The following is a 21,577-nucleotide window of genomic DNA, read 5'->3' as shown; positions in this document are numbered from 1 at the left end:
TAAATGAGTGACAATTATACCTTTATACGGGTGATGTCAGACTACAAACTATGTTTTATCATGAGAAGCAATGTGAGTTATTAAAGTAATGAATGGTATATTTTAAATTAGATTTGACTGATTTCTTGGTTTAAAGCATAAAGATAAATTCAACGTGTTTTAAATTCAGAAACATACATGCAAGTTGAAAACAATCATATTCAAATGAGTTGTCAACTATAGATGTGGGTCGTCTATTAAAGCTTATCTTCGTCACAAACATTACAATGGCTTCATAGTATGTACGAGCCTACACGAGGGAATTTCCTATATTAGTTAGAATGAGTCGGTCTATGTTAGAATTCTCTACGAATTAAATTGATATCAACCGAATTAATTTGTAACTTCGTGTAACGCGAGAAAATAACACTTGTTAGAGGAATATTTTCCACCAAATTTTATCACTTTATATCCTCATGTGGGACTCCATGAGATGAGTCTAGAGGAGCGAATGTATATATAGGATATAAAAAATAAGCTTTCATATAAAAAATAAGCTTTCATATAAAAAATAAGCTTTCATTATTCTCATATTCTTACATCTTAATTTCAATTTTTTTTCTGTTTTGACTCCATCTCTTTCTATATATATATATATATCTATATATATATATATATATATAGGGAGCCGCTAGAATGAGAACCAACTCGAGTTGTAAGAACCGCGAGAACTACACCCCACGGAGCGCCGTTCGCCATGATTTTTTTTACAAGTAGATGTGTATATTATAAACACAGCCGTAAAAAATCATGGCGAACGGCGCTCCGTGGGGTGTAGTTTTTTACACCACAAGTTTGGTGAAAAAAAAGAAAAAAGAAAAAAAAATTAAAAAACACCAAACTTGTGGTGTAAAAAACTACACCCCACGGAGCGCCGTTCGCCATGATTTTTTACGGCTGTGTTTATAATACACACATCTACTTGTAAAAAAAAATCATGGCGAACGGCGCTCCGTGGGGTGTAGTTCTCGCGGTTCTTACAACTCGAGGTGGTTCTCATTCTAGTAGCCCATATATATATATATATATATATATATGTATGTATAGAAAAAGATAGAGAAGAGAGATGTGTAAATTTAAACTCTCAAAAGTGACCATTAAAACTTTTTCGTTTTCCAATAACCAACTTATTTTACCGCTTTTTTTTATTTTCTGAACACAACTTTAACAAATCTAGCCAAGCTAGTTTTAACATAGGATTTAGGTCAAAAGCACACTTTAATATATAAATTTGAACATATTACAAGAAAAACAATACAATTCAAGGAATCAAGTCTTATAGTGTTATCATTTACCATTAACAACTCTACAATTTTTCCTAACTTCTCCTTGACCACCTGTAAGAACTTCAACAGCCCCCATTTTCACCATGGACCTAGCAAATTGAGCAAAGAATATCGCAGGGTTTTCTAAAACCTGTGCCACCAAAGCCGATTGTCGGTTCGTGAGTAATGCTGCATCGGATACAAATAGACCCTTATGTTTATTTAAGGCGCGATAGTAATCGGAGTCGAAAGTGAGAGAGCTTTTAGGATCCATTTCAAGACTGGTGGATGGGTTCACTGGGGTTGGGCATAGTTTCCTCAATGTTTGTGCATAAGCCGGATCAAGAGACGGGTCAGCGTCCCCTATTCCTGTGAAGTTGTAAAGTCTTCTGGAGACTAAGGCACAACGTGAGTGCCCAATTGTGTGTGCCCCTAGTTAATCACAAAAAAAGGTTAGTTACATAACACAAAATGGTGTAGAAAAGAAGTATATATATAGATGCATGCATGCATACGTGCATATATACAAATATTTTTGGATTAGTAGTTGGATTAGGATTAATTCAACTAAGTATGTCTACGCATTTTTTTCTAGGAAATTCGCTACCTCTTCAAGCGAATTCGACAAGTTCGCTTGGACACAAGCGAACTCCATGAATTTGGTAAAAAACTATACGCAACGGTGAGGTTAAGTTTGGTGAAAAACTCTATGGTGTTCGCTTGTCACCCGTGTAAACTTTCCCACTTCGCTTGCCATACCATCGAACTCCTAAGACATTGTCAGAACTTGCATGATTTTGCTTATAGGATAGCGAACAGACTTCCAAAACACACCTACTAATCCAAAATATTGCATATATACATGCATACATGTATACATAGTAGTATGTATACCCGAAAGTGTGACAAGATCGTTGAGGTTAAGCTTTTTGTTTCCAAATTGGGTTAGGAGGGTTGTGAAGTTGGCGTTCGCAGACGGTAAATTCTCACTGACTTCCGATGCCAACGAATCTCTTCCGTCTTTCCTTCCCGTAAAAACCGGCCACATTTCTCTCTTAAACTGCGATTTTCGATGACGACGATGAAACCATGAGTTCGACAAATAAGGTACGTAGCGGTAGCTACTTTGTTATAAAACTCAAGATCATGAAAATTTCGGTCATTGGTGTAAATCACTTACCTGGAAGGAAACAGCATCTCTAGTTGCCAAGGCAAGAATGTCAGCACATGAAACAGTTTCCGGACAAGCGGCTTCCAACTTTGTCTTTATTTCATCAATTACCTCGTACCCAGAAAGAGATCTGTTTGGTCTAGCCGTCTTTTCTGCCTCTGTGTTGTTTTGAGTAGGATCCAATAGAATTGATGCATCACATCCCTACAAGCTCAAAAGTTAGTTATTGCTAATGTGGAACTTTGGCTCCAAATAATCTACAATGGGCTCAAAGTGATTTATTATCAAATATATTTTTCTTTTAGTAATTGGTTACCAGAAAACTCACTGACCCTAGGCCTCTACAGGACCTTGCTAACCAATTAGATGAAGTAAATATCAGCTTGCGCCGACAATAAGAACTAGCCATTTCGAACCTAAGATCTTTGCCAAAATGACTTAAGGCTAACCACTAACGCGTTGACGTTTAATTAATCAAATACATAAAATTCCCATTAAGATGATTTGATTACTTACTCTGACAAAACAATCATGGTAATGAAGCCTTAGAAGCTTGGGAGCCAGGGTAGGATCTGCAGCAACTTTGTTCCATACGATATCCTTTACAGTCTTTTCAACCCAACCCATCGAACCACATCGGTTCTGGTAATAATGCACCTGCAAACCCCCACCAAGACCATGACCATGGCCCCGACCATGACCGCGGCCCTGACCATGACCATGACCATGACCATGACCATGACCATGACCATGACCATGATGGTGACCGTGACCTTTACCACCCATGCACCCAATCACCAAAATGGAAGCAACCAAAAATACAAGAATGGTTTTCATCATATTTCCCTTTGTGGGTTCTTTCACTTGATGTTTTGTATGTTTGAACCTTCCCTTCCAACACCTTATATAGGCATACATATGTCATAATGCCAAACTGGAGTTCGCCAGTAACGGTGACAATATTTTACTAAACAATCATTCATTTTCTTTTGAACTTTTAATCATAATAATAATACGTTCATCACTCGGTGTTTATATGAATGCATATTTGTTTATCATATTAGACATGGTCGTCGAAACATGGAATACATATATCAATTTTCTTATTAAACATTGAAGAAAATGAATGATTGAGAAAATCAATCAGATCACCCTTAACCGCAAGGTTCGGTTTAAAATTATATTTTTTGGATTTGAATTTTAATTTTAAAATGAGATTTATATATTTCAGAAAGATACTGAAATATTTTATAGAAAATATTATTTTTAAAAAATGTCAAAGGGGCAAAATTCTAGTAATACATACCACTGCTACAAATCGAAGCGAGGTTCAATATTTGCTTTAGACGGGGTTCAAGTAATAACACTGTCTTAAAATCAATAACTACATAAAATATTCAAGAAAATTCAAGCTAATCCCGTCTTATACGAATTCAAGAAACCATTAGACGGGGTTATCACTAAACCGCATCTATATACTCTTAAAAAACCCTAATTCTTCATCCTCTGTCACACCATCAAATTCCACATGTGAAATTTTACGGCGAGGCATGTGACTGACCAGGATCATGCCACCAGTCATGTTGAACAATGTTAGTGCATGCATCTGTCGACTTTGTCTTGTATCGAGTCTTAGTCTTAGAATGTTAGACCAGGGCACATTGTACGGGAATATAGAGTAGTAGTGGTGATTTCTCAAGAAAGTTGATTTCACATATATGGACATGTCATTATGTGGGAAATCAGGATGCTAATTTCGCTCCAATGGACATCATGTCACTATGAGCGAAATCTGATCACTATATATAGCCCATGAATGAAATCATTTGTAACACTTCTTGATTTCCATACCGAGGTGCTGCCGGTGTGAGATTTGACTGTACAAGCTGTTATATCAATCAAAAGCGTGATTTAAGTGAATATCTAGCTGTTTCTACGTTGGTTACTTGTTTTCCGCACCTGTAACTGATCAAGACTCCTCTGATAGACTCGTTTGGGTCAGAATACGATCTTACAAGTGGTATCAGAGCTTTAGGAGGAGGAGTTCTGCAGAGATTAGCTAAATTTCATCTAAATTTCTTACTTCTACACCTTCTTTCATCAACAGAATGAGATTTTACGGTCAAAACTTGCTCAATTTTTCACAGACTGTAGGAAATTGATCATAGATAAACCCCTGAAAGTTTCACACCTTAAATCGGACTAAAAATGGACCAAATTGCCCTCCGAGTTGATTTCGCTCATATGGACATTCTCTGATTTCGCTTTTTGGAACATCTTGATTTCGCTCCAGGGCACCCAAGAACCCTAATTTCGCTCCAAGGTCCACCCATAATTCCTAATTTCGCTCCAAGGTCCACCCATAATTCCTGATTTCGCTCCAAGGTACACCCATAACCCCTGATTTCGCTCCAAGGTCCACCCATAACCCTAATTTCGCTCCAAGGTTCACCCATAACTCCTAATTTCGCTCCAGGGTGCAATAAACCCTAATTTCGCCCCAAGGAACATCCTGATTTCGCTCCAGGGTGCACCAAACCCTGATTTCGCTCCAAAGTGCCTGTATTTGAACAACGTGCATTGAAAAATGGATACTGAGTTCTACAACGCGTTTGCTACAACCCCGACTAATCCATCTGACATTGCTAAGACCATGACCATGGAGAATGAAACCGGAACAATGCAAAAACCCCCGAAACTTATGGGAATTGAAGATTATGATGGATGGAAGAAACGGTTCGAGAATTGGGTTCAGGCAAATCATTTAAAGGATTGGGAAAGTATTGAAACTCAGTATGAGAGGCCACAGAATTCTGTGGGAGTCGGTAAAATCATTTCAGAGTTCACTGAGCAAGAGAGAGAGAGAGCAGAAAAAATGATGATCAATTTGTTAGAACAAGCTGTTACAAAGTAAAGCAGCTTTGTTGAGGATATATTTGTGTTGCTTCAACATGATGAAAGTGCTTATTCTATCTGGGAAGCTCTTAAAAAGAAATTTGAAGGAAGTACCGAAATGTTACAAAGTAAAGCAGCTTTGTTGAAAAAGGAGTTTGAATTGTTTACGTGTATGCCTGGTGAAACAACAAAGAGTCTTATTGAGAGATATTGTCATCTTGTGCGCACCATGTCACAGTTGAAGATTACAAAAACTCCAGCAGAATGGGTAGAAAAGCTTGCTGACGCGTTACCACAAAAGGAATGGGGTACATATCTGATGATACTGAAGAATTCCGGACAGTTTAGCAGGCTATCAATTGCAGAGTTTATTGAGAAGCTGGAGGCACAAGATCTTAAGCAGCAGAAAATTGCTAGAATGAACAGTTCAAGTCATCAACAAGATATCAAACTGTATTATAAAGGAAATGTTCAAACAATTGAAGCGAGTCCAAAAATTCAAACAACTTTTAGTGCAGGGAACTCATCAGGAACATCTAGTTCAAGCTCAGTCAACACTAGTGGATTTTCAAATGTGAATCCTCCAAGTGTTCAAAGTGCATCTGCTGGGAATGGTCATTTGATTCAGTGTAATGTAGCTTTACATCTTCAAAATGGACAAAATTATTCTGAAGAAGTTGTAAAGAATCATATGGGATTATTGGTCACTGCATTAGAGTCTTATGAAGGGTTGATTGCCGGAAAAATTGGCAATCCAATGCCCACAAAAGAAGATTATGACCAGATTGATGCAGAGGAGCTGGAACTAATGGATATTAAATGGGCATTGGCGAGTGTTTTGAGGAGAGCAGAAAAGTTTAGATTGATTACAGGAAGAAATGACTTCTTGGATGCAAACCTTTCTAACTTAGGATTTGATAAATCTAAAGTTGTTTGTTTTCGTTGCAGGGAGAAAGGTCATTTTAAAAGAGAATGCAAGAATCAGGAGCCGAGAGGAGCAAAGGAGTCGTCTGGGAAAGATGATTATTATAGGAAATCCATTTATCAGCAAATCACTCATCAACCGCATCAACAAAAAGAACCTCAAACGGCACATGGAAAAATGGTAGAGGATGCAAACAGGAAAGCTTATTTTGGCATCGTTGATCAAGATGATGAGAAAATGGCTGAAGGATTTAGCTGGGATAAATACATCCCAGCTGATTCAAATGTTCAAGCGTTTATTGCTCAGATTGTTCGAAAGCAAGAAATGTTGAAAGAATGGATAGAAGTGTTATCTGATGAAGAGAAAAGTGAAGATGAAGGACCTGTTTCATCTGAAAATAGTTCATCAGAAACAAGTGATGATGAAGAGATGGAACAGATAAATCTTGGAAAAACTCATTTATCTTCTGACACTTTTGAATTTTATTTTGCAGAAAAATTGAAGAAACTGAAAGAGAGGAAAGCTGCAAAGGAAATGAAAGAAGTCAAAGTGGTTGAGAAGATTGTGGAAATTGAAAAGATAGTTGAAGTCGAGAAGATTGTTGAAATCACAAAACCCTGTCTTACTTGTTTAGAGTCTTGTAAACAATGTATAGAAAAAGATGTGAGGTTTAGTGAGTCAGAAAAGTTGAAAGAATAGTTGTTGTTTGATGTAAAGAATTTGAAAAAGTCATATGATGTATTAAACAGAACTGTGAATAGTCTGGAGAAGACTAACTCTGAAAGAGAGAAAGCTTTGAAGATGATGAATGCTACCATGATGTCAAAGCAGAAAGAGATCAACTTGTACATAGAAGAATGTGCAAAGTGGAAGAAAGAGTTGGATAGTGAAGCAGTTGAGAATGAAAGAATCAGAAGATTGCTGTGAAGTTACACAAGTTGTGACTACATAATCGATAGAATTTATCCAACAGTTGAAGGTTTTGAAGCGTTTAAAGGTGAAGAAACAAAGTCAAAGAAGAAGAAGGATACTGGTAAGAAACAGGGTGTCTGTTATAATAAGTGTCCGCCTCCGATTTGGGAAGGGTACTGATGTAGTGCGTGGTACGATAAATGAAGATCAAACACGTTGATTCAACGAATACCCGTGTAGTTCTTCCCCAACCCCCAAATTGCAACCCAAAGGGCACATAATTTGAAGTGAAAATTCAGTTTTCTCAAAATTCAAGTCTGATTGTTTCATTTACTAAAGGGACATATAAATAAGAACAGAAATTCGAAACAGGCCTAAAAAAGATAACGGGACAAACACACGGCCTAAAACAAAATGCCCAAAATAGTCCAAAAACCATAAAAATGCAAATAACTAATAGAAATAAGTGTTTTTCGGCCCGTACGATGACCCAAACCGCCGTAAGCCATTTGCAGCAAGATGGAGCTCGTTCTCACGTTCGAATCGCCTGGTCGCACGTCCAAAACGGACCCCCGTAGCCCAAGTTAGAGCCATTTTAGTGAAGCCCCTTTTGTTACGCGGTCTTGGGCCTCCAAATACAAAATAGCCCGTTCCTTCACACTTGGGCCCGCATCAGGTACTCACCTAGAAAACCTAACGAGGAAGAACTAAAACAGGCGGTCAATATTAAGTTAGAATCCGAGATAACCGATGTTTTACCGGACAATATTGACGTCACGTTCACCGCGTCCGACACAGATCATGAGTCCGAATTGATAAAAAGAGTGGTCGATCAGGTGTTGGAAAAAGATGAGGAGTCAGAGTCAAAATCCGAGTCCGAAAGTTCGTGTCAGTCAGTTGGGAGTTCGAGTTCGTCTGAAAAGAGTTCAAAATCGTCGGGAAAACGGGTTTATAGTAAAGAGTTTTTGCTGTCAAAATCTAATTTGAATGATGAAACATTTGAAGTTGTGTATACTTTGAATGATTCTGAAAATTATATTTTGATAAAGAGTTTCCAATAAGAAGTGTTCGTTTTGATATGATCAAAAAGGTTTTTCAAAATGACAGAAATTAATATTTCTGAAATAAAAGATTTAAATCTTACTGGAAAATCTAAAAAATACACTTCAAGAGTTCAACAGCGGATAAACAAGAAAAAGAATTACAGTTATGGTTCAGATTTTCAAAAGAAATCAAACCATAAGTGTAATTTCAAAAAGAAAGGATTAGGTTTTATTCCACCTGAAAACTATAAAAATGAAAAATTTTCTAAAAATACAAAATTTGTTTCAGGACCATCTGCTGAAGAGGAAAAGAAGAGCTCATTCTAGAGACAATCAAATCAAGAATTCCTTGCTGAGAAAAAGAAGAATGAAGCTCAGAGAAAAGAAACCAGAGCCTGTTTTAGATGCAATGAAGTTGGACACATTGCATGGAATTATTCTAAATCAACCAAGACAAAACAAGGAGTTTCTGGAAAACTGAAAGAAGTTATTGTTCATAAAACCGAACCACCAACTGAAAAATTTAATGTTTTCAAAAATTCAACATTTGAAGTTGGTGAGTGTTTGAAGAGATTTTACAGGCGAAGTGTGAAACTTGACAACCAAAAATGGGTTGTTAAGAAATCTGAAGTAAAATCTGGCGATGAATCTGATTCCACAAAATCAGAGGAGCCACAGTTTGATGAGAGTGATGAAAACTCAGTTCCTTCAATGGATGATGAGAACTTTCCACCATTGAGGACTGAGAATTTTAAAAGAAAAATTGGAAAGGCTGAAATCTCAAATCCGGGTTATTCTGAAAAGGATAATTTTGATGTTGAGAAAGCATTTAATGGGAAAGTATAGAAGATTTTCGGAAAGATGGTCGATGGGAAGGTGAAAGGGGTAAAAGACTTTTATGCTACAAAGAAAGCAACTTACACCCCGACAAAATCTGAATTGAAATCACCCAAGACTGGTCAGGCTTGGGTGGACATTTTCTTTGAGTAAAATCCTGACTTGCCAGAGATCCCAAGTTTGTAATCGTGGATCAGGAATCAGCATCTTTCATGTTTAATAAGTTTGTTTTGAAAATGGTTGAGATTGTTAAAATTTTACAGGTTAAAGGACTACGTCGGAGCTTCCAAGTTGGTAAGTGCGAAGCAGGAATCGGCATTCTGATTGGTAAAATGGTTTATGTAGATGTGACATTCCTACAATTGGTATTGGTTGAATATTCTTACAAGTGGTACAATGGTTGCTTAATTGCAAAACGGTAAATCAGGGACATTAATTTGTACTTGATTTACTACACATGATAACACAAAGAACAAGATGATGAACCATATCCCCAAATTCTAACATGTGGTTAACCTACAAGTGATAAAAACAAACTTATTTTCCGGAAAAATCATTTTGATTAAAACAAACTTAAGTGTTTTGAAATCATAATGAGAAAATGGTTTGTGAAAGGGGGAGTTCAGATTGTTTATGTCTAGTGAATGGCGAATTGATGCGATTCGATAACAGTTGTCTAGTTTCTGTACAGTTTGTTTTGAATTTTTCCTGCAAGTGGGTCAAGAGCTTAGTTTGTTTTTAAATTTTCTTTAACGTGTTTGCATTTTAGGGGGAGTAGAAAAATTTCAGAAAATCCAAAAACATTAGAAAATTTAAAAAAAAAAGACAAAACATGATAAATCAAAAATGAGTTTCGTTGTGAAAAGAGGAAATGATAGTACATCAGTGGACTGTCACAACATGCTAAAGATTTGGAGAGTTAAAAATGTGATAAACAATCTCACTGCGGATATGCCAGTAGGTTTTTGCACATTTAGTAGATTGTGACGAGATATAAACCTAAAAATTCAAACTTGCTTATTCTGTGGGTAACAACATCTTGGATATATAGGTAACCCCTGAAATCTTGTTTGAAAGGTCCCTTATTCTGAGATACTAGGTCTTTATGCTCAGTGATATCTGGGGTATTATCCCGGGACTTCTGCTGTATGGAAATACTGACCTAGTACCCGGATAATGCTTTCCGCAAAAGCTTGTAACAGAGCTACGCCCTCAGCATGTCGATGAAACAATAAAATTGATAGTCACTGTTGTTGTAATTCAAAAGATCCTCTAAAGGGGACACACCGAAAAGTCGAAGCCGTCATCTCTCTGCGTATACGGAAGTATCGACCTGAGCTCTCACGGCCCTCGCAATTTAACCCTTTACAAATATCATCTGCGGTATACTCACCTGTAAGACTGAATATTGGGATCTGGATACGGGAGTATATTCAAGAAGTGGGACACACGGATAAGTTCAAGTCATTAAAACATTAACATCGTATCTCAGATCAATTGAACTTTGTGTGAAAATTTAAGTGGACAAATATACTGGTAATCTAGGTGAATTGTTTAAAACTTAAAATGAAATAAAGCTTAACGATGTTGGTGACTTGTCTCAAAAACTGATATGATCCTCTTACATGAACTCACAAAAATATTGTCGGTAAGTATTTCTTTACTGAATTACATGTTTCTTTATTACAAAATCCAAAAAGATTTTTAGTGTGTTTTAGCATAAACTTTTGAAAACTCAAAAAGATTTTTGACAACTGATATTAAAAAGCTGATTTTCAAAATTCTGAGTGGTAAACATGATGAATATGATTTGAGGGGGAGTTTGTTTTTAAAACTAATTATTTTTTTGATCAAACTTTCAAGTGGTTCATCAGATTGATATGAAAAATCATTTTGTTTGAGTTTGAAGAAGAGTCTGAATTAGTGCATGTGTTTTTTTTAATGTGTTAGTGAGAGAAATTTACTGTGAGGTAGAGATTTTGTAGGTTTAAGTTTGAGCTTGGTGATGATCCTAAGCTAAAAGAAAGACTGAAGAGCTAGGTCATTTGATTCGGGCAAGCTTATGATTTAGAGAAAATGTCAGCATATTACAAGAGGGAGTCTGAAGACCTGCGAGAAAAGATTGAGAGAGTGAAGCCCAGAGACAGATCAAGACTGAAGATGCGAAGACTCGACACTTAAGACTCGTCAACATCTGAGGGGGAGTCTGTTAGTGCATGCATCTGTCGACTTCGTCTTGTATCGAGTCTTAGTCTTAGAATGTTAGATCAGGGCACATTGTACGGGAATATAGAGTAGTAGTGGTGATTTCTCAAGAAAGTTGATTTCACAAATATGGACATGTCACTATGTGGGAAATCAGGATGCTGATTTTGCTCCAATGGACATCATGTCACTATGAGCGAAATCTGACCACTATATATAGCCCATGAACGAAATCATTTGTAACACTTCTTGATTTCCATACCGAGGTGCTGCCGGTGTGAGATTTGACTGTACAAGCTGTTATATCAATCAAAAGCGTGATTTAAGTGAATATCTAGCTGTTTCTACGTTGGTTACTTGTTTTCTGCACCTGTAACTGATCAAGACTCCTCTGATAGACTCGTTTGGGTCAGAATACGATCTTACAAACAATTAATTAATATAATGAAAATCAATCACCATAGTTTAAAAGCCATAATTTTTTAATAAACCAAACAGTGCTTCGCAACCACGACACTCCTCCAATGCAAGCTCATGTGTTGTACCTAACGACCTGCAACGCATGCACGAGTTTGTCAACATAAAGTTGGCGAGTTCACAATTTCAGTGTTGTTTCAACAACAGGTTGTTAAAATACTTAGTTTATAAAACATGTCATGGGGAACTACCTCATCTTTAAGCTACTAAATTGAGTAATACCAAAACTTGACTGTTTAAGTTGTTTATGCCCCGAGACAATGTCTATCATCATTGAGCAGTTGCCAAGGAAAAGTTCACGCCCGTCCTCCTCGGCACGGTGTGAGGTTTGTCAAACCTAATAGCGCTATAAACTAATACCCCGTTCGCCAAACCTGACGACTAATCGGTATAAATGTGTGGGGTCTTTCAGATAGAGTTCGTTTAGTCCGCTATACACATGAAGTATAAATAGTATTTAACAGCATTTCAAACCAGGAATACTAGGCAATCTCAAACTAGGGAAAGTGAGGTTCCCATCCACCGGGAATACATGCTTTAAGTAAATGTGCGAACTCACATTTGCTTAGCTCGGCATATTAAAGTACTCGAGCTAGTATGGTCAACCACGTCCTATTATGGTTATCATTATTATTAGGGTTTGTGTACAAATATTTCACGTATATTCTACGCGTAACTAACAAATAGAATACAAGTAAAGTTATCACGTAACACGTAATTTATGTAGGGTCATACATATGTACACAACAAAAGCCCAAAAGTGTACAGTGTGAGTGTGCGGTATCCATATAGTGTGCGGTCTGGTCTGAGTGTGCGGCCAAACCTGAATGTGCACAACCTAGTGTGCGACCATGCACGATATGGTTATACATTGTGCATCATGTGTGTGTACCATTCAGAAGTGTGCGGGTCAGAGTGCGTGACATATGTAGGGTGTGCAGTGTCAGTTTATCCCCGTCGTAAGCTACAGTATTCAACCGTAGCCTACGGTGCCAACTTTCTAAACAAATCCGTAACCACCCACGTTTACACAATCATAACCCTAATCCCTAAGTGTTTTATCCATACCAACATATTCACAAAACTTTACAATAATTCACATGAACCCTAGTTTTTATATATAATACTCAATCATCAAAACATATCTATTAATTCATCATCATGAGTAATCATCAATTAATCATCACCATATCACACGATATCATCAAAACACCAACAACATACAACCCTAGTTCATTGATTATCATTATGAATGTTTCCAGATCAGCCAATTATCTTAGAAAATTTCCAAGTTCTCCTGATCATACCAAGCCCTGGTTATCAGATCATCTTTCATACGATTAAAACAATGTTAAGCATGCTTTCTAACAAACCCTAGATCATCATTATAATCATGCCATTGATGTAAATCATCAAACAAGTATAAAGACAACCATGTATAGCAAATCAAACAGTGGTAATACACTAACCGGAAGATGTAGGGCAAATGAAAGTGCTTAGAACGAGAGAGAAAGCTTCGAAGAAGGAAGAGGTTGCCGTCGATACTTGAGAGAGAGCTAGGGTTTAGTTATTTCCTATGTTGCAACTAAATGGGAATCACACACACATGAACATGTATGTATGCATCCTAATTAAATGAGGGTTGGGCTAGATAGATTGGGCTTGGGGAAACTGGGCCGAGAACCAAAGACGAATGAGGTGTGCGACCTCTAGTGGTGTGTGCGACCCGACACTAGTGTGCGGTTGCACTTTAATAATATATAATTCATATTATACCCAATACACTCACAAACATTCAATTATAATCAATCAAATATACTAAATCAAGTTTATCAGGTTTACATAACGTACACATAACGACAACGTAAAGTGGAATATGAAGAGAAATGATACGAAGTTAAAGGTTATAATATTTGACGATGCTAACCTTGAAGGTACGGGTTGTCACATCATCCCCAAGTCGAAAGAAATTTCGTCCCGAAATTTAGCATGCAGTCACTGAAGCAGCTAATGTTGTTGAGCGTTCTCGCGGGGTGTCACATCATGCCCATGTTGATTTGGAATATCGTGCCGAAATAACTGAGGGTACTTGCGCATCATCTGATCTTCCCATTCCCATGTAAACTCTGGGCCGCGTCTTGAGTTGCAACGAACACGAACTATAGGAATCTTGCCGCACTTGAGCGTTCTGATTTCCTGATCCATGATCTCAACTGGTTCCTCAACGAAACAGAGTTGGTCATCAATCATGATTTCTTTGAAAGGAACGATGAGTGTCTCATCAGATAAACATTTCTTCAGATTTGACATGTGGAAAACGTTGTGCACACCACTGAGTTCTTCTGGCAAGTTCAGTCTATATGCCACTGTGCCAATCTTCACATTGATTTCGAAAGGTTCGACATAACATGAGTTAAGCTTACCCTGTTTACCAAAACGAACCACACCTTTCCAAGGTGAGACCTTTAGCAAAACCCTGTTGCCCACCTGGAATACCAATAATTTTCTACGCTTATCAGCATAGCTTTTCTGATGGTTACGCACTGCTAGCATTCGACTTTTGATTTGGGAAATCTTTTCCATTGTTTCGAGTACGAGTTCTATGCCAGTGATTTGGCTATCTCCAACTTCAGCCCAGTAAAGAGTTAATCGACATTTCCGTCCGTACAAAACCTTGAACGGAGTAGCCTGAATACCGATGTGGTAACTATTGTTATAGGAGAATTCCACCAGGGGTAGGTATCTTTCCCAGCCGTCACCAAAATCGATGACACATTCTCTCAGCATGACTTCAAGGGTTTGAATGGTGCGCTAGATTTGACCATCTGTTTGCAGGTGGTAAGCTATGCTCATGTCAAGACGTGAGGCGAAGGTTTTGTGCATAACTTGCCACAAATCAGACGTGAAACGCAGGTCACGATCGAAGATGATGGAAATTGGCACTCCGTGCCTAGAAACTATTTCCTTCAGGTAGATTCTTGCAAGTCGAGAAAACTTGTCGGTTTCTTTGATTGCAAGGAAGTGTGCAGATTTAGTTAAGAGATCTACGATCACCCAAATGATGTCATTTTCACTCTGAGTTTTAGGCAAACCGGTGACGAAATCCATGGAAATTTGCTCCCATTTCCACATCGGTAAATCCGGTTGTTGCAGTAATCCTGATAGCTTTGGTATTCGATCTTGACCCTACCAGAGGTCAAGCATTTGCTAACATACTTCAGATGATTGCTTTCATGTTAGGCCACCAGTACAATACCTTTAGGTCATGATACATTTTGTCGGAACCATGATGTATCGAGTATCGAGACTTGTATGTTTCGTCCATCACAAGCTCGCGCAGATTTCCATAGAATGGAACCCATATACATTCCATGAAGTAATGAATGCCGTCATCCTTGAGTTTGAGTTGTTTCTCCATGCCCCGCATAGACTCGGCTAGAAGGTTTTCCTCCTTCAGTGCTTAAACTTGAGCGTTGCGAATCTGCTCAGGGAGGTTCGAATGAATGGTTAGTTGTAACGCCCGAACACGTTTAGGTTTGGTTTCTTTTCGGCTGAGGGCGTCGGCTATGACATTTGCCTTGCGTGGATGGTATTTGATCACGCACTCGTAGTCGTTTAGAAGTTTGACCCACATGCATTACCGCATGTTCAACTCCTTCTGATCGAGTATGTGCTGGAGGCTCTTGTGATCGGTGTAAATCGTGCACTTAGTACCGTACAAGTAGTGCCTCCATATCTTGAGTTTGAAAACTACAGCTCCCATCTCTAGGTCGTGGGTAGTGTAGTTCTTTCTTGAACTTTGAGTTGTCGGGACTCGTAGGTAATGACTTTCTCGTGTTGCAACAACACGCAACCGAGTCCTTGAATAGACGCATCTCAGTAGACAATGAAATCATCAATGCCTTCAGGTAATGAAAGAATAGATGCTCTACAAAGTTTTTCCTTCAGCTGCTTGAATGCGGAATCTTGAGCATCACCCTACTTGTAGGTGATACCCTTCTGAGTTAGAGTGGTGAGGGGTTGTGCAATCTTCAAGAATCCCTTGATGAATCTATGGTAGTAACCCGCCAGACCCAAGAATTGGCGGATTTCAGTTGGAGTTTTAGGTGTTGGCCAATTCCTGAATCTATGGTAGTAACCCGCCATTTTTGTTGTTATTCTTGTTGTATCCAGTTCCGTTGTTGTTGTTGAGGTTTTGGTTCAATTGGGGGCAATCTCTCTTGATATGCCCCTCGGCTCCACACTAGTAGCATCCTCTATTATTACCCTACTGTTGCTGATGTGGTCTTTGATTCTGTTGCGCTTGCTGCTGTTGCTGCTGATTTTGTCTCACCGGATACGAGCTTCTACAATCCCTAGCCGCATGCCCCTGCTTACCACACCACTGACAGCGGTTCTTCTCACATTGCCCATTATGGTGTAGGTTACACTTGTTGCACTTCGGTCAGTTTCCTTGGTAACCACCCTGACTTTGATTGGATGAAGTTTGCTGGTTAGGGCTCTTGTTATCTTCGAACATTTTTTTGTTGTGCTTGCGACTGAGAGGAGCTAGAACCCTTACCCTGGTTGCCATCACACTTGCTCTTATTGTCGCCAGATGTGTCAGTAACAAAACTGTTTCGCTTGTGCAGCTTTCCTTGTTCGACTGCTTGGTCTGTGAGACGGTGTGCCAATAGGATGACTCGCTGAATCGCAGGGAAGTTGGCTGAAGTCACCGACCTCTAAATTTCAGGTGCTAATCCCTTGAGATAAAGCTCAATACGTTTGTAAGCAGGCTCGGACATATTCGGGCAAATAGCAGCTAAATCGTTAGACCTCTTTTTATAAGCTTCAATTTCACATCCAACCATCTTAAAATGTAATACTCCACCTCGAGCTTCTGAATATTGTCCCTGTGACAATATTCGTCCTTGATCAGGTCCTTGAATTCATTCCATGGAGTGGAACTGGCAGCCGCCAATCCTAGCATCTGAACCTGCGCGTTGCACCAGGAAAGCGCATTGCCTTTTAAAGTACCAGTCGCATACTTCACCCGATATTGACATGGCATTCACACATTTAAAAAAAAAACAGATTCGATCTTCTCGATCCAATGTAGAAGACCCAATGCTCCTTCTATGCCGTTGAAGGAGTGAGGTTTATAATGCATGAATGCCTTAACGGTACATGCTCGGGGTTGAGCAGGAGCATGATGAACTATAACGTAAAGTAAGGCGGATAAGAATAAGGGTGATAAGATGACACAAGAACAAGGTCTAAACATCCTAGAATGAAACGGAATGATAGATTTATCTTCGGGTTGGGCTGCCAAAGCCTCGGCCACCCTTGCGTTAATCAGGGCCGCAAGCTGGTCCTTAGTCATATTAATGCCGCCACGTCCTCTGTCGTGCCCTCTCATTGTCTTTACATCCACAAAACACAAAATGAGAATGATATCATAGTGGTGTGAGGGAAAACAAAAGAAAATTTAACCACAACGCATAATATCCAAATAAACATTCTCAACAGAATCATTTGTCAGTTCCACAAATAAGTTCTAAATCAAACATTAAATTCAGTATCAATTGTTGGATGAGGAATGGCCCTCCCCATCTAAGTTAAACGGGAAAATGATAAGAAAACGAAACGGTAGATGGTGATGTCAATTGTCATCCTCGGCAAAAAGGAATAATCGATCCTTCTTCGAGTGTTAGCCCTCAAGGCTTTGTGCTAGTTCCTGCTTCAAACTCTTCAAATTTGGGATTTTGTAGTAGACATTGTTCATGTGTAAGTGTCCTCGAATCAAGGAAGAATTTGGGCTTAGGAGGAAGTGTGTTAAGGTTAATAGGTATCTTACCGTTAAAGTCTTAGGAACTAAGCATACCAATATGCATGGTTGGAAAAGTCACTAGGCGCTCCTTAGCCGGTCGACCGGGGAGTTAAGAATACTCGGCCTAGGCGGAGAGTAATAGGGGAGTGCTCAGATGTGTTAAATTATAAAGAAATTAGTTTTTGGAAATTAAATATATGTCAAATAACATAAATTTACTAATATCTATTACAAAATACGTGAAAATGATATTCATTCTTTAATATGATGGGCATAGAAATTATGTTTTATTATTTTTTAAGTCAAACCCGGCCCGAGTTGACCTACTAGATAAGATTTTGTTCGAGGTTGACCGCGTTTGACTGATTCCGAGTAATTAGGCGGAGTGAAAGAAAGTCACCTCGGCAGCCTACCTTGTAGCGACAACTCGGGGAGTACTCAACCATGGAAACCTTGTTTTACAACAATGCCAATATGTAATGCATCAAGTAAGTAACAAGTAAGCACATACGTAAACTATGCAATCTAAGATGTAGAGTCTTTCACATGGAGTGTAGTGTCGTTGCGGATCGCTCTATACAGAAAAATTTTATAGACTGGTTTTTCCCCAAAAAGATTTTTAAAACCAAGTTCACTATAACTGATGTGCATGTCGTGTGTTATAGGTTTTTATATATATTTTAAGCCCTTTTACACTTTTTAGTCAAGTTTTAAATTTATAAAACACGATATTTACTAACACTAAACACACATATGGGCAAGTGCACCCATCGTGGACGTAGTATAGTGTTGGTAAGATACCGAGGTCGTCCAAGGACACAAGAGCTTTTAGTACCGGTTTATCCTTAACGTCTAATCAAATCAAAAGTTAGAAAAAAGGTTTTAAACTAGAAAAATAACGTTAACTAAAATGCTGAAAAATAAAATAAAAATAAAAACAGATAGACAAGATGAATCACTTGGATCCGACTCGTGTGTAGTGTAACCTTTGATTATTTCCGCACTTTTGCACTTTTTAAGAGATTATCTTAGTTATTGTAGTAGGCTCCTCTTTTGAAGGTGACGTTACCCTCAACCCAGTAGTTTGAGTCAGCAAGGATACAATCCTAAAGGGTCGGATTATTGAAAGATAATTAATTAAGTTATTAATGCATAATGTGGTAGGCCCCTCTTTCGAAGGTGACGTTACCCTCGGCTAAGTAGTCTGAGTCAGCAGGGATACAGTCCTAAGTAGTCGGGTTAAAGTTTTAATAGTAGCTTACTTATGAGGGGATCAAAGAGTTTGGACCCTCACCATCCAATACCGGTGGGTATTGAAGGAGATCCTACTAAATTTGACCCAGGTCTTTTACAGGATCTATACACTGAACAATGGCAAGACTCTTACCAAACCATTCCCTTAACCCCCGACCAGGTAGCCAACATATCTCCATATAGACTGTAGAGATATGAATGGTGAAAATCTTTTATTTTATATAGACAGTAAAATAATGCCAAGACACCACAGATAAACGATAAGGAAGAATCACCTTCAACATAAGAAACTAGTTATTAAACTCATTAATACATAACCAAATAAAAAGTGCGAAAAGATTAAAAATAAAAAGTATTACACTAAACACTTGTCTTCACCAATTGATGTAAGAGACTTAGGCAAACATGGCCTTTGATTGTCAAGAACTCTTACGATCAATCTTGGATCCCGAGACGACTCACACATTCTATGATAGATGATGGATGATGGTGGTGGATGATGGTGTTGTGATGGTGGTGGTGGGTGGGTGAAGTGTGAGAGAGGTGGTGTGCCAAGGGATGGTTTGCAAATGAGTCAAGCACCCCTATTTATAGCCTGAACAGTAGCTCGGGCACGGCCCCGTGTCCATTGGGCAAGGCCCCGTGTCCAACCTCCTTCTCTTTCTTCATTAATTGCAGTTTGTCTGCATTAGTTGACCACGCCCCCGTGCCCGCTGAGCACGACCCCGTGTGCAGAAGCGTATCTGTACTATCAAGATTTCCCTAGATTCTGCGAATCTTAGAGTTGACCACGACCCCGTGTCCGCTGAGCACAACACCGTGGTGGGCGATAGAAACTTCTACAACTTTGTCTTTTCTGCTGACACTTGGGCACGCCCCCGTGCTCATTGAGCACGGGGCGTGTTCAGCCTTCTGTTCTCTTGTTTTGCTTGGGAAGATGCTGTCGGGAGGCCGGGCATGCCATGTTTGTTCCTTTTCTTGTATTTTTTTTAGATTTAGCTGCCTTTTTGCTTCTTTTGTTCATTTGAGCTCATTTAATCCTGAAAATACAAAAGGAAGACAAAAACACACTTTTCCAACATTAGTACTAAAAAGGGTTAGTTTTATGCCACAAATGATGTAATTTATATGTTGCATTTTGTGCACATCAAATACTCTTTATAATGTGGCTTTACACTCCCAAATGGAATGGGTAGAAGAGAAGGTTTTTGGGCTTGTCATAGAGTGTCGGGATTTCCAAGATTCTTTAGTAAGTTTTATTTTTATTTATCTACATTCCTATTCGTCATGATTTATTAAAAACAAAAGATAAATTACTTATTAGGGCATAACATGCCTTTTTAAAATTCCATTTATATACGAGTTCACATACCTCACAGGGGATCACTCAAAACTCGGCCGAAGATGTATTTTTTGTGAATTACTCGAGAGCGGCATGGAACTTACTCCTATCATAAGCTTGCCAAGCAATCAATCCTCCTCCTTTTTAACTATACACCTTTGTAAATATCAAGAGGACTTTTGGAGTGAAGGGTTAGGCTTGGGTTAAAGGTGGGTGGTTGGATTAGTGGTTAGTTAAAGGGCGAAAGACGTAAAAAGCGTCGGTTTTCGTAAGACTTGTTATTTTTCATAACTTTTTATTTTGATGAAGCATTTCTTTCAAACAAAGTTCTTTTTGATAAACTTGTTTGTTTATTTCCTTTGGCTTCATCATCAAAATATATATATTTTTTTATAAACAAGTCATAAGAAAAACCGAGCCTTGTTAAATAAAGGGTTTAAAATGAAAAAGGGTTTTGGTGGGTAAAAGGGTGTTTGTTTTGGGTTAAGAAATTAAAAAGGTTTAGGCTCAAAGGGGTTAACTAGGGGGATTTTGGGTAGGTGGTAAAAAAAAGAAAAATAATGGTGTAGAAAAAAGGGTTAGTCCTAATGCCTCAATCATTTACTTACTCGGGTTTAAGTTGGTAAGGACCGGGAATGTATCGTCATGGCAAGTTCTAGAGTTGTAAGAACCAAGTGGCTATTCACACAAGAAACGAAAAATGTGCAATTAGTTTAAAGATATGTATTTGTATGCTCAATAAAGGCTCAAAACTCACTTTTTGTGGGAATGGGTTTTTATGTGATCAAGTATATATAATCAAATTTTAACTAAACTTGTCATGCCGTTTCATAATTTTCTTATGTTGGTTCTTTTTATCACAACGCTATCGGTTGTAAATTTGTAAAAATATAACCTTTTTAGAACTTGAATTTCCCAACTTAAACCTAGACAAGTAAAAAAATGAAAAAAATTTTTGAAAAAAAAAAATTTGGGGTGATTAGTGGTTCCAATAGAGTTTTGTGTAAGGCTTGTATTTAGGACTTGCAAGATTCAAGGTTTTAGCATCCCCCCACACTTAAATTACACATTGTCCTCAATGTGTCCCAAAAATAAGTTTTTAGGTTGATTGAATGTGTAAAAAGGTGTGAAAAAGCAAAATTTTATGTTACTAGGCGTCTGGACACGGCCCCGTGGTGTCCGGGCACGGCCCCGTGTTCAGATCGCCAGTAACAAAAGTTTGTAAAAAGAAACAGAAGCCTGGGCACGGGGGGTGTTCAATGAGCATGCCCCGTGTCTAGTTACCTGAACTGGGCATTTTCTGCATATTGTGCAGTACGGGGCCGTGATGGGCGGGCACGGCCTGTGCGGAACTTGCTGTAATGAAGAAAATTTTGTCGGAGGGCCCTGTTTTTGTGCATGGG

At 38.5% G+C, this 21,577-nt stretch overlaps 1 protein-coding gene across 1 annotated transcript; it reads right to left on the bottom strand.

The window, feature by feature from the left end:
* Nucleotides 1-1,238: 1,238 nt before the first annotated feature.
* LOC110889488 (peroxidase 24) lies at nt 1,239-3,339 on the bottom strand. The gene is made up of 4 exons (XM_022137019.2): nt 2,992-3,339; nt 2,485-2,679; nt 2,199-2,364; nt 1,239-1,736 (listed from the first exon to the last, which is right to left on the bottom strand). The coding sequence occupies exons 1-4, from the start codon at nt 3,313-3,315 to the stop codon at nt 1,327-1,329; spliced, it is 1,095 nt and encodes a 364-aa protein (XP_021992711.1). The 5' UTR covers nt 3,316-3,339; the 3' UTR covers nt 1,239-1,326.
* Between the last annotated feature and the right edge of the window lie 18,238 nt (nt 3,340-21,577).

The sequence above is a fragment of the Helianthus annuus genome, chromosome 7 (assembly GCF_002127325.2).
Source record: "Helianthus annuus cultivar XRQ/B chromosome 7, HanXRQr2.0-SUNRISE, whole genome shotgun sequence".
Taxonomy (NCBI): Eukaryota; Viridiplantae; Streptophyta; class Magnoliopsida; order Asterales; family Asteraceae; genus Helianthus; species Helianthus annuus.
Note: the sequence above shows the minus strand (reverse complement) of the source record. Positions and strands in the feature narration are given on the sequence as shown.

Coding starts and splice junctions, on each gene's coding strand:
- LOC110889488 (XM_022137019.2), bottom strand. CDS start 3,315: ATGATGAAAACCATTCTTGTATTTTTGGTTGCTTCCATTTTGGTGATT. Junction 2,365..2,484: donor GAGATGCTGTTTCCTTCCAG/GTAAGTGATTTA, acceptor CGAAAATCGCAG/TTTAAGAGAGAAATGTGGCC. Junction 1,737..2,198: donor CGATCTTGTCACACTTTCGG/GTATACATACTA, acceptor GTGATTAACTAG/GGGCACACACAATTGGGCAC.